The sequence below is a fragment of the Trichinella spiralis genome, assembly GCF_000181795.1.
Source record: "Trichinella spiralis strain ISS 195 chromosome Unknown Scfld4, whole genome shotgun sequence".
Lineage (NCBI taxonomy): Eukaryota > Metazoa > Nematoda > Enoplea > Trichinellida > Trichinellidae > Trichinella > Trichinella spiralis.
The window spans coordinates 9,971,719-9,985,415 of record NW_003526943.1 but is presented as its reverse complement, the minus strand read 5'-3'; the positions used below and the strand labels follow the sequence as shown (position 1 = coordinate 9,985,415).

The 13,697-nt window shown below is 30.5% G+C and overlaps 2 protein-coding genes across 2 annotated transcripts; both read right to left on the bottom strand.

The window, feature by feature from the left end:
- Positions 1-3,732: 3,732 nt before the first annotated feature.
- Tsp_06234 (homeobox protein Nkx-2.5) lies at positions 3,733-4,715 on the bottom strand. Its single transcript, XM_003378230.1, is given in 3 exon segments — positions 3,733-3,996; positions 4,015-4,199; positions 4,508-4,715. The coding sequence occupies 3 exon segments, from the start codon at positions 4,713-4,715 to the stop codon at positions 3,733-3,735; spliced, it is 657 nt and encodes a 218-aa protein (XP_003378278.1).
- A 1,663-nt stretch (positions 4,716-6,378) lies between these two features.
- Tsp_06235 (putative DOMON domain-containing protein) lies at positions 6,379-11,815 on the bottom strand. Its single transcript, XM_003378229.1, has 13 exons — positions 11,449-11,815; positions 11,191-11,382; positions 10,023-10,175; positions 9,887-9,959; positions 9,721-9,829; positions 9,475-9,658; positions 8,196-8,283; positions 7,951-8,137; positions 7,680-7,897; positions 7,516-7,621; positions 7,291-7,342; positions 6,861-7,027; positions 6,379-6,630 (listed from the first exon to the last, which is right to left on the bottom strand). Exons 1-13 carry the CDS (start codon positions 11,813-11,815, stop codon positions 6,379-6,381), a joined length of 2,148 nt encoding a protein of 715 aa, XP_003378277.1.
- Positions 11,816-13,697: the final 1,882 nt, after the last annotated feature.

Sequence of the window (13,697 nt, the reverse complement as noted above, 5' to 3'; positions counted from 1 at the left end):
CTTCATTATTTTTAAAAATAAAAAGTATTGGATATCGTATTTTGTATCAAAATTAAACCTTGAGTGTCAAGAAGGGTACGGTAAAAAAGACGGTGGATAAAATGGAATATGGCAGCTTTGTATATCGATGTGCTATGGCAAGTGTTCTTCTAATATAAGCATAGGTAAGGTCGTGTGTATGGTTATAGATATTTGCATGCATCGTACGTATTGTGTTGAATAATAAAGCTTGGTCTTGTAGTTGCATGAAGATTAGTTGTTTACGTAACAAACGTCATCCTACCATAATTCAGAATTCAGTTTAATGCTGTATAAGAAGTAGAATTAAAACGTCAAGTAAATGAGAACAGACATAATTCTGTAACAGCGCGAAGTTGGTACTGACAAAGACGTGCGTAACCTAAGAACGTTCTTACTCAGAAAAGCAGTGCTGTTGAGTAGTAACGGAACTAGAAATTAAGATTCGTTTGACTTGCCGACGAACAAACCGATCAGTGGAAGAAGCTTACTCATAAGAAAATGAAATTGAGACTTTAATAGAATTAATAGTAGTTTCTTTTATTATGTTGAATGAATGTATAAAAACCAGTTCAGTACAGCATAAAAGTTAATTCTGAGATGTAATTTGATTATTTTACGGGTATTAAAATTTACATTTACAAAAGTCCATAAAAGTGTACTTTAGATAGACACTTTGACAACATATTTCTTAGTGATTCTTATTTTCTATGTTTAAATTTTAATATAAAACTTCAAGGGGGTTTTTGGGCGTTTGATATGTTTGAAAGTTTCGAGACCGTTGAATGTATATGGAAAAAAGTTAGAACAGATGTGATGTTAATGATGTTGTTTGAAAATAAAATTTTGCAACTTTCTAAATTTCGCGCACGATTAGAAATTCAGGCAGGGGCATTCATGAAAAACCCCGAGTGTTTGCTACGGCCAGTGTTCGTCGATGGTAGCACCGCAGTACTGAATAAAGAATAATCTTCAGTTTATTTTTCTTATCGAGTGCATTCGTAATTTTATCGCTGTGATCATCAAATTTTTGTTGTTAGGAATAATCGTCACTTTTCCTCTTTCAAAAATAATTACAAAAAGCATCTGTTGCTGTATCTCTTCAAGCAAGATTGCTAATTTTATTCCATTTTCTAGGAAAGAAAGCATCCACAGCTTGTGCAATGCAGCTCTTTCAGTTGGTGGTATTATTGTATCTTATCAGAGATATCTCAGTACGGTAAAACCTGTGTAAGTTGAACATCAATGCGCGGAGAAATTTGTTCTACATGGACAAGTTTGCAACTTACAAAGGTTTTAAAGGTTCACCCGAAAAAAAACGGTTTCACTTTTCATAATGGCCACTTCGTCAAAAGTTAACAAAGTCTTTATTTATTGTCAGATGTTAAATAATCCAGAATACTAGATTGATGGCTGCGTTTCATGCGCTTTTCTGCTTCCATTTCTTCCGGCTTGGATTCAATTTTTAGAAGTGTTGGCGCTAGATCAGGGTGCTTGGAAGTGGAGAGTGGTTACCGCAAATGGAAATGCGCACTTGATAAATCGAATGGTTTTGCAAGGCGTGAAATGTCAACAGCTCACATGTGGGCAATCTCTAAATGGATAGCAAAAAAGGTTGCATGTGAACGAAAATCGAGAAACTTCAAGTTTGGTCAATGAAAATCAACTGTTTAAAAACCGCTACTACGATACGGTGATATTTGATGTGATAAAATTTCTGGCTTCAAATGAGCTTTCATTTCGTGTTGACGATGAATCATATTCAGTTTATTCAAGTGAAACATGTTCCTCGTTCGGCTTGTTTTTAAGATTGTTTGAATTTACATTGGTTAAAGATACTCATTTACAAGAATTGATCAAGTATACTTCCAAAGTAGCAATTTATAAGTCACCTGGAATACAAAACGAAGTTGTAGCAATCATAGCTACAGAGAATTTTGTGAAGAAACTGCAAGTGAATGCCGACGTTGTGACATTGGGTTCTACGGTATAAAGGTAGATGGCACCAAAGTTCAATCTGGAAATGATACTCATTTGGAAGAATTGATCAAGTATACTTCCAAAGTAGCCATTTAGAAATCACCTGAAATATAAAACGAATTTGTAGAAATCATGGCTACAGCTCTGTGAAAAAATTTTGGATGTATGCCGTAAGTCTGTGTGGTGTTATACTGAATGAATGTTAGAGAGTGCTGGACTGGATCCGCGCTGCATTATTTCATAGTGTTATGATGGTGCGTCTGTGATGGCATTTAGAACCCTACTGTATTTCTTGTCTTTGTGAAAATCAGTAATGGATGAACTGAGTGTGTTGTGACTAGTTTTGTGTTTTGTTATTCTGTGTTCTTTTTCGTTGTTTTCCCAAATATTTGACTTTTGAAACCTTGTATTACTCTGTTTTTATTACGTGTGAGTAAAAATTTATATATATTATTCGTGTGATGAAGGAAACAGAAGAAGAGGTTATTAGTAGGCATCAGTATTATTGTAGCTCTACGTAGTATAGTCATTTACGGTTGTTCCTGCTTATCTGAATTTCGTAAATCCCGGCAATAACCATACTGGAAACCTTACTTGATTGTTGCTATTGAATTTTTTTGTACATATCAATAATTAAACTTCATTTAGCTACCATAGATTTTTTGGTAACAAAAAATTGATCACGGTTTCTAGTGTACCCAATTACTGTGGACATGAAAATGCTTCTGCTGTGCTCGAGGTGGACGAAAATTCACGTTGCACTATTTTACATTGTGCGTTGTCGACTTACACATGTGATACTTTGCATAATAATGTTTCTTTGCATTATTTCATAGTTTTATTATGATCTCAGCAGTAAACTGCTTTGTATTAAATGAATGTGTCACTGTTGCATACAACTTGTGAATTAATTAATTGGGTTGATTTCCTTTAATTATGCAATTATTTTTTATCGATTGACATTTTAAGATAGCTATTTTTTAGATTTTTAATACTGTTAGTGCAGAATAAAAATAAGCTTTACATTTTTATAACTGTGACTGATTATGTTTCATTGCTCATAGTAATAATCAGTTTTTGTGTGTCTCACATATAAATATATTAATAGCAGTTTTCATCTCGTGAATTTAAGTTCATTTTTTGAATAAGATTTTGTTTTAAAATATATGACAGTAAAGTTTGTTGGACTTTAGGCTGCAATGATGTGATGTAACATGGCTCATCTAATTGATTATCATTATTAGTTATTAATGTGTGACAAGGAAAAAGTGAACAAATTATTTCTAAGCTTTTAAACTAGATATACATGTTTAATAAATTAATTTTTATATTCCATTTAAAATTTTGCTAATTTGTTGAGAATGAGTAATAAAAACTTTTTCTTGTTGCACAAAAACATCATTACTAATGCATGGAGTAACATTAATTCAAATATGTAAATAATTATTGAGTAAAATTTATTCTGCTTTTCAAAATATTTATTCACTGTTTTATTTTTCTACCTAGTAAATAAAAATGCTGTAAAAATGTATAAATACTTTCAAGTGCTAACAAAAGCAATTTCGTGAAACGCTGCATAACTACAGTATTCAGATGCAGTGTAACTACAGTAAAATAATATAAACGATGCAAACCGCTTACAGCAATTTTAGTAAAAATTGTGTGGGAAAAAATACTGCCCAAAATGCTGAACTAAGTAAGCTGTTGTAAATATCCATTATTTACTTTAACATTTTAAGACTGCTGCCATGGAAATGAAGAACTTTGTACTGGCATGCATTGAGTAGTGCATGAATGAGGTAGTGCAGATGAGATGAGAAAATGAGATGACACGGTCTGGGATGTTAAAAATCTGCAATCAAAAGGATTTTTGCTTGTTTGATACGCTTCACCAGGTTGTAGAAGTAGGGGCAATGAAGAGTGGTGCAGTTTTGGAAAATTGACTGTCAATTCTAGCGTCTTGTCTTGCCTTACCCTTTTGAATTTATATCGTCTATTCTGAAACCATATTTTCACCTGATGACTGGTTAGCTTTAATTTTTTTGCCATTTCATCTCTTTCAAAAGCAGTCAAATAGTGTTGCTGTTTGAAGCGACTTTCCAGTTGCTGCACCTGTCGTTGAGTGAACAACACACGAGGACGTCGTTTTGCTTGATGAGAAAGCATAGAAATTTCATTCGATCTGCCATTGCATTGTCGTTCTAAAATATTTCTGTTAAAGATATATTTCCCATTTTTACCTATGATAATTTAAATTTTCAATATGAAACGAATGTTTTTTTATTGTGCATTGATTAGATAAAAATTAAAGTTTAATTGAATTCTGACAAAATAATTTATCATAAATATGGGAATGATATAGAATTTATTGCATTTCATTTAAATTTTATTTGATACTATTTGAGCCGTTTTAAATAAATGAAATTACTTTTTAAACAAAAGTTAAACAAATTAGGTTGAGAAATAAATTAATCACGATACTTTATATATAATAAATAAATCATCATACCTAAATATGAATCAAGTCGAAGTGCTCGAACGCAGTGTTGCCAAAAATTAGCTTCATTAAAATGAACATTTTTGGACAGCTTTTGTGAATCTTTGAAATTCCTGTGCAGCGTAAACTGCTTTGAAACATCTGATGTATGATAAAATTGATCTGGTAGAGGGTAATTTTTTGTGCATAATAGCTGCTGGCTTGCTGGTGAAATAGCCATCAGTTCAGAGTAATCTGTGATACTAATGAGAAAAGGCAAGAATCATTCATAAATATATACTGCGATGCTTAATTAGGAAAATTAGAAGAAGTCAAATATTCTTAAGAGCTAAGAAAACAATCTAAGCTTTTGGAAATATATGCTGAGAAAAGATGCGGCTTTTATCAGCGACACCCTATCATCGCGTAATGGCTTCTTGTCAGTGTCAGAGCAAACAGAATTTCCAATCATTTGTTAGCAGTTGTAATATAATCTGGCTTTTAGAAAGAAGATGATCACTGAGTATTGAATGACCACAGTACTTTATATAGTTTGTACTCTAGAATGTACTGTAATTGCTTAAATAATAATACTGACCCATTTGATTGTTATTTAATCAATTTTCTAGAAATAAAATTCAAAACATGTTTAGTCTTTAAGAACTTCAGTTTTCTTTGTAAATAGCATCTGCATTACATTATCAAAAGTTGATAAGTATAAGCATTATAAATACTGCATTCAGAATAATGATAGTTTACTTAAATCACAAGTAATTATTAGCTTGTAAATATAAATTATGATAATAGTTTAAAAATTTTTTTTAATATACGTAGTGTTTTGTGTGAACATTAGTGTAAAAGTGCTTTGTGCAGTGTGAGAAAACAAGATTAACGATAAAATTTTTGCAAATTTTTTACTAATGAATTCTGACACTAAATGAAAGTTAATTAATCATTTTTGCGCCATGCATTATTGTGAAGCTTGTTTTCTAAAAATTCCACTCCACGTGTATTAAAAGATGCAATATGTAAAGCAAAAATAAGTTATTTTAAATAATTTGGATATATTTTAATGTGCAGATGATAAAAAACTCATAAATACGTTCCTACTTTTTAAACTGTTTGCTATCAACCTTTGTAGCATGTTGTTTATTAGTTGATCTATTGCATTTATTTAATTTACATTGCATAATAAAGTAGATGAACTTCAAGGAAATAAAAGAATTAATGGTATTTTATTGTGATGAATATTAAGAATTATTAAGAATTCCATATAACCGTAGATTTCTTGCGTTAAATAAAAACTATTAAATATATGGATAACATTTTGCTGGAATTACTTTCTGCATTTGTTTATTCTATTTCAAATTTAGAAACTATTCCCATGGAATGCATGGCAGAGGCAAGATTTATAAAAGCGCTTGCAAAAGTTTATGACAAGCAAAATATTTCTGTGTAGCGTAATGCTGCATAATACACTAATCAGCATCAGCAATTCAAGAAATTTAATTTATTCAATTGTTATAAATTAAGTATTATAATTCAGCTGTAAAGAATTTCAGTTGAAATTTTAAATAGAAAGCCATTTTTTGCATATGCAAGGCATGCATTTTTGAATGTTTGTTTTAATATAATGTAATTGTATTATTTTACTGTATAAGTGCAATAATATAATGAACAGTGACCAATAAAACTTGTTCGGCGTTTTTTGGGAATTGATAAAACCCAGCTGCTATTCTTAGCGCAGAACAGAACAGTTGGCCTTTGAAATGGCAGTAAAACAAAAATTTCAAAAAATTGGAAAACAGACAGAAACTTTGTTTATATTAAAAAAATAGCACATAATCATACAAAAAAAATATACAATTAAGACCCTTTTTTCAAAAATAGAAGAAAATTGTTGATTATAGCAGAAGCAATTTGCATCCGATGATCATAACAAGACTGCTCAATATTACAGATAAAATTGAATATTGTTCACTTGGGCGAATTCCGGCATTCCCCTGAAGCAAAGGATCTCTGTGCTGGCTGTAGAGCTGCTCATCTTCACTGTCTAACAATTCATAGCTGTACGATTCATGTTCTGTGAACGGAACATCACTGGGAATCTCATCTGTAACAATTATCTTCCAACCCATGTTGAAATTAGTGTAGCTCTAAATGTTTATATATTAGATTTAAATGCATTTTTACAAAAATTTTCAATTGTGCTAAGTTTTAATAAAACTACTGTTATAACTATTTATAATTATTATACTTATTTAATTATTTAGTTTTAATCATGATGATTAATATAACATTATTTTCAATTATAAGCCATTCTTAAAGTGCTTTTGAAATAATTATTTTAACCCTTTAGCTTCCTTGTATTTTTGTTTCATCATACTTGATAATATACTACATCTGGAGTGCGATCATCAGGCGTCCAGTAAAATATTCCGGGTGAATTTTTTAAGCATCTTAGCACCAAATTTTTTCTGTATTCCAAGAATGAATCTAGTCGGTCAGGAATTATTTCAGGATGACGATTTATAAAACGACACAATCGTCCATCTAAAATGAAATGCAATACATGTAGTAAGCCTTCTTGAGTTTGATGTACTTCATAATGTAATTTATTCATGTATCGAGTATAAAATATAATGTAATGCAATATAACTTAAAAGCTAAAGCGAAAAAAGCAGAAACTGAGAAAAGCGAATTAAATCATTATGACGCAATTTTATTAACTATCTGTTATGAAAAAGCGTTCAAAAAATGTTAAATGAACAAAATATGTTTAAAATACGCACATGACTTTTCTTCTGTAGTATCACTTCCATCTAATGGAAGATTCTGCTTGTTTAAGCCAGCATAGACTGTGATTTGCTAAAACAATATACAATTTCATTTATTAATTATTCAGTAAGCGAAATGCTTCATATCTCTGTAAATCATTTATTGAAAAATAATATTCTCAGGCTTTTATAATAGTCAATCACATTTATCTAACTGACATGTAATGCCTTGCTAAATGGTTATTTAAAGGTGAATATGTATACCTGTCTGTCATCATCTGTTAGTTTAGAATAACCTCCATAAGGATCATCAGATATATACAGTGGATTGAAGAACCGTTCAAGGACTGAATCATCTCCACCTTCCACTCTGTAAAATCAAATTATATCAAAACATTAATTATTTAATTTTGATAAAACTATTTTACCTAATTTTATAAGTGACTCCACGTTGAACCCACAGCTCTGGTGCCATATAACCATTCACATACCAGACAAATTCTCCTGGTTTTGCTTTAGCCCAAGATTCATATGCCCTTAGGCCTCCTGGTGGGCCAAGCTGGAATGTGAAATTGTTTCTTGGTGGTTTACCAAGAAGTGTGACTGTAGTCCAAGGCTCTCGTTTGAATTCAGGAATCTTTGAAAGCTAAAATTTGAAATTATGCAAAAAATGCTTCAGCTAATTATGCATCAAAGTACTTGAACAGGAACAGGAACATATGGAGGTATTCGATCAGAAATTGCTTGAATTTTGACAAAAGCAAAATTGACAGCAAAACGAAGGCAGTAAATGCTTATCCAATCGATATTGTAGATATCATGATCCTCAGGTAATTCAAGAATGATGTCTTTTTCTCCATTATAAAGCTCTTTTAAATTAGAAATGCTGAAATTAGATAGCTACAGTAATAAACGAATTGTGGAGTGCAATGAAGTCATTCTACTCTGTAGGTGAATCTTTTCCTCTTATCGGCACTTTAATGCCATCGTTCCTTCGAGGCTCCGAGCCTTTTCCAACGAAGAAAAAACTATCTAAAATAAGAAGTAAATAATTTTACCAACAAGCTTTTTACAAGCACCGAACAATAAGCTTTTTACAGTCAAACTTATTTTACGTTTTATTATGATTTATGTGCATTAATATTATAAATTTTGTTTAAAATAATGTTTAATATTACGACTGATGAGACAGATGCTGCAAAATGTCATGCAAAATCATTATTTAACTTGGTCATTATCATAATTTGATCAAAGTAGCAATATGTGCATTCAAAGTTCTGTAGATATATTAAAACTTGCTAAAAACTGCTTTTTCAGTTATTTTCTTTTTGATATAATATTTAAATATAATTAAAATTAAAATGTATGAATTTTATCCTTGACCACATTTTCTAACCAGTTTAATCATTTTCAAATAAGCTATATGATAAGATAAATGACCCAATTTGCTATCAATGAGAGAATATTGTATCATTTCAAATGATGCGCAGTAAAACTGAACAATGCGCAATGTTAGGTCAAGGTAGAACAGAAATATTAAATACAGAAAATTGATACTGTTTAATCTTTAAAGTCTAAACTTATTATTATTGTTTGAATGCTTTGTCATAAAATGGAAATAAATAACAAATTTCACAAACAATATTTCTAACAAGATAAATATGAAAATAAAGAATTTTTAGTACAATAACAAATATGCATAAAGAAAATAACTACATCAAATATGTTAGAGGAAATGCTTGCATGAAAAATAGTGCATATTAATGTACAAGAATATTTTTCTGTGATTTTTATTATAGATTTATTAAGCATGCTTTGAATTGAAAAGTATTAGCATATCTGATGTTTAAACAAATAAAAAATTGATTCCAGCCAGCGTTTATAAACGTGAAAGCAATTACAGCAAACTTCATAATTATGTGCAGCTTAATATTCTGTGATTCATAATTATATTGCTATATATATTTGTAAGTTCATTATGGATAAAATGGAAATTTTGCTACAATTCTACATTCGTGCAATTAATTTTATCAAATTGGAAGACTTAATTTGAAAAGTTTATTCTATCTGAGTGCAGATAAAATCGTTGCTAGCCTACGCTGACCTATTACAACTCAAGGTTGCGGTTAATCGATGTTTTAGTGTATCGATGCAAACAGGAAATCAGAAATTTAGCTTCTACCGATAAAATAGAAACTGATATTTGATTTCTGATCAAAATACCTGGTGCCCTGTTTCCTTGAAATGTAAGGCCGTAAATTTTCACGGTTCGTCTGTCGAGAATTAAAATAGGTCCTGAACCGACATTATATCGTACACCCTTAGTAGTTGCCTTTAGTCCATGGGTCAAAAATTGTGGATTTGGTGGCGTAAAGCCGTCTGGTATGCGTATATGACCAAAATCTTGCTTAAATATAAATAAAATTATTATTAATCGGATGAACTGAGATAAGAGTTGAAAATTAGCACCGTGCATGATTGACACCAAAGGCCAAAGGTTTTGTAATCAGATAATGCAACGTTTGGTGGCAATATCAATACGACATGCTTGTTATAATATGGCGTTAGCATGCTATCACTAAAGCAACATTTATTAGAGTAAAAGAAACGATAATGATAATTGAAAGCACTTTACCCTGATTCAAAAGTACTTAATTTTACACCTCTGGCAGAAGGTATTGTTTCTGTGTCCATCCAAAAAAATAAATCTGAATAATAAAAAAGGCTATTTTATCAAAATATTATTCTAAATCAAAAATTTAAAATGTTACCTGGCGCTTGGCCATTGTAGGTAAAATTCAGTACTTGAACGCACGTGCTATTTACCGCATAAACTTTGCCAAAAATACCAATCTTCTGAGGATCTGGTAAAGTACCCAAAAAATCTCCAAACCATGGTTCAGGTTCAGGCAAAGCTGTTAACACTAAAGTTATTTTCATACTATTTTCAGAATTCGTTAGTTAAAAATTCAAAATAGCAAAAGAGTTTTTTTCTCTAAAATGTAACTAACGCAAATAAGCTATATCAAATCATTGCAAGTATAAGCAAAACATAAAATAATCAAGTGATAACTAAATCTTGTAAATTGTAATAACTTTGAAGCACTGAAATTAAAAAAAAAGAACAGTCAATATTAAAATTACGCTTATAAAAAAGTTGTACTTTTTTCATAATAACGGGGTATTTATACAAAATACTTTTCTTGAAATGAATATTTCTAGTTGGATTATTCAGCATGCAATGCGTGTTTGTAAAGCGTGTTTAAAAAGTAATTTTTGAAATAAACAGTTATTTAAAATTTTTTCTCCACAGTTACGTCAGTTGTCCACATTCATGTTCAAATGAAACCAAATTAGAGTGCTTCACACAAGAGCAATAATAAGTATGAACGAGAATAGCAATAAAACGCGTATTGATTTCAAAGTATTCATATTATTAAATATGAATTAACTGCTAATATTTAAAAGTATAAATTTTAAACAATGAACAGAACAATATTTTAAATCAAAAAATCAGTGAAATCAATAAATATGAAGCTTTTTGATTAATTAAGAAAAGAATTGATTTTTCATTGATGATTTAATACAATGCAAATTCATATAGATGCTTTTGTGGAAAATATTTTGTGAATTAAAAATATTGAACAATAATAGCATTAATAGTAAATTTTTAAAGTATATTTCAGACACTTGGTACATGATGCAAAAAAAATAATAATTTTGAAGTAAAATTTGCATTATTAAGATATATGCTCATGAAATAAAATGCAACATCACAATATCGTCACAGAATTACTGATGCAATTTTGATTCTGTCATTTGGTATTCAATGACAATAATTGTATGTAGAATAATTTTAAAATGGTTTATTTGAATCGAGATGATAATTTTCAAGGGAGAAAAATGCGCTAAAATATGGAATATGCAAATATAGCTTACCATTGCAAAATGATGCTAAAATGATGAGCAGTTGAGCGAGTAGTGGATGCAGCAACATTCGCAAGTGGATGATGACAAGAAAAATGCCAAGTGGTGTGAATGGAAAATCTGTAGTGCAACAGATTGGTTGGATTGGAAGATGGATATAATGTCGGCCGGGTCTGGTTTTTCGCTTGTCAAGCAATAAACAAGCTAAAAAGAGAAAAGAGAAATTGAAATGTTCACTTTTGCTAGTTTTGTCGTGTTGTTTGCAAAAACTGGAAATATTTAAAAGAAGTGTTTTATTGAAATTATTGTCGAGTAGTAGTGGTGAGAGGGGGGGGGGAGAGGGGGAGGTTGGGTCGCAGCTGAGATGTTGTACTGGAGAAGCGGAATCAGCATGCAAGATAGTCCAACGATAGAATCTGACCCTGCTTGCATGTACACACAGTATACTTTTACGGCACGGTCTTGTCAGGTCAGTCAACCTTGCCGCGACCAGGCGCCAAAATGTCGTCATCAAACTTTTGAGACGCCGCTTCACAACCGCATGACCCATCCTGATATTATAATTAGCAAAACTGATGCTTAGACCGGTTAAGCTAGTTCGATTAGCACGACGTTCACTTTTCTTTCTTTTTCTCATTTGTCATTCTACTCCCCCTCCTCCCTCCAGATAATGTGTATTTGAAAAAAAAAGAACACTGAATTCAACCGTACACATGCCCCATTTATTCGATTAAGCCATCTGGATAGCACCAGCTCATTTTAATAATTAAATATCATGAATTAAGTCCAAAGCCAGGTTGCAATTTATGCTTGACTGTTGGAGAATATTTCATTTTTTGAAATATTTGAAACAGTTTTTCTAAAAAAACTCGTAAAAATGATAATTGATTTTATCTGAAATTCATATTCTTATTACATTATTATTCATTATTACACAACATGAAATTATTTTACACAAATAAGCAAATTTAAATTTGTATGCTATTAGTACTTATGCAGGAGTGCATTTTTTCAAATTCAATTGATATTAATTACCGTAAAAATTGTTTGCTGTAATTTTATGCGAAAGATTAAACAGGACTGATAAAAGCTAACGAAATAATTTCATTATTTTGTTGACAAATCATTTGAGACAATTACTTTGCGTTTGCCCATGGCTATCACATTAGAGGCAATGATTTTTTATTCCATTTAGAAGTAACTTTAAAAAAGTTTTTATAGAACTAAATTTTGCAATTTTAATCTGCTTTTTTTAAAGAATAAATTATTTTTTTATTTTCAATGCATAACTGAAAGCATTTCTTAAAAATGATGTGCAGGTGTAAATTGAAATTAACCACATTGATTTGTAAGATATTGTCAAAAAATTGTCATTATTGTTAAATAAACGTAATTTGAAGCAACAATTGAATATAGTTTAACGGAAAATTCACTGTTATTTAAATATAATTAAATAAGAATCATTCTATTAAATAAAACGATTGTTTTAATGTTTTATACTTTCATAATATGCAAAATGCATTAAATGTAATGTTTTTTCATACACTGCAATTTGGCAGTAATCAAGCAGTTGCATAATCTTTGTTTACAAAAGAAATAATTTAAATTGTTAAGCATCTTTGACAGACAGATAATACTAGGAATGAAAGCAATGACAATTCCTCGTCAAAATTGATACAACACATTCATAGCGGTGGCGATTAATAGCCAAAGCTTTCCGCTATTCCAGTAAGCCCAAAGGACAAAAAAATCAATAAACATGCAATGATCAGTATAAGATGAATCGACTAATAATTAAGAATGTGATGGAAAAGAATGCCGCTAACCAAACTAGCAGAATTTAGAAGTTGTTGATATAGGAAAGGTAAAATAATGCTACATCAAGTAATGATGTTTCCATACCAGCTCACCAGTTAGTTTGCAAAAGTTTGCTAAAAGCATTGAAACATACCTGGGACTAATTATCCCGCTGAGATACCACCCAAGTAGATAATTTTTGCATTTTCAACAAATTGCAAATCATCTTCTTTGTATGCATTATGTTGTGATGTGTATTTGGAAGCTTATTGGTAAAATTAAAGTGCTTCAAAAATTTCAATATCACATATGTGAGTCGCCTTAAAGAATTCTAATTTTCTGCCAAACTTTTCGAGATTTTATCGAAAATTTTGGTAACATTTAATTTTACCTAAAAAGCAGCTGCAACATACACATCAGCTGAGCGATGTTGCATGCATTTTTAATAATAAGATTTCGCTTCCATACAAAACGCTAACGCATGCAGATAACAGGCTCGACAGCACTTTGATTTCTGCGAGAACTTTTAATATAGCTAAATTTTAAATTAAAATATTTTTATCTGTTTTTTAAAATGTTTCTACATTTTAGCATCAAATATTTTTCAGTTATTTTAATGCATCTGCTTATTACACATTCACTGCTGATACATTTAATTGACATGCAAGCTGTAGTTTTATATTATTTTCAGATTAAAATTTAAAAAGTAAAACTACTGAATT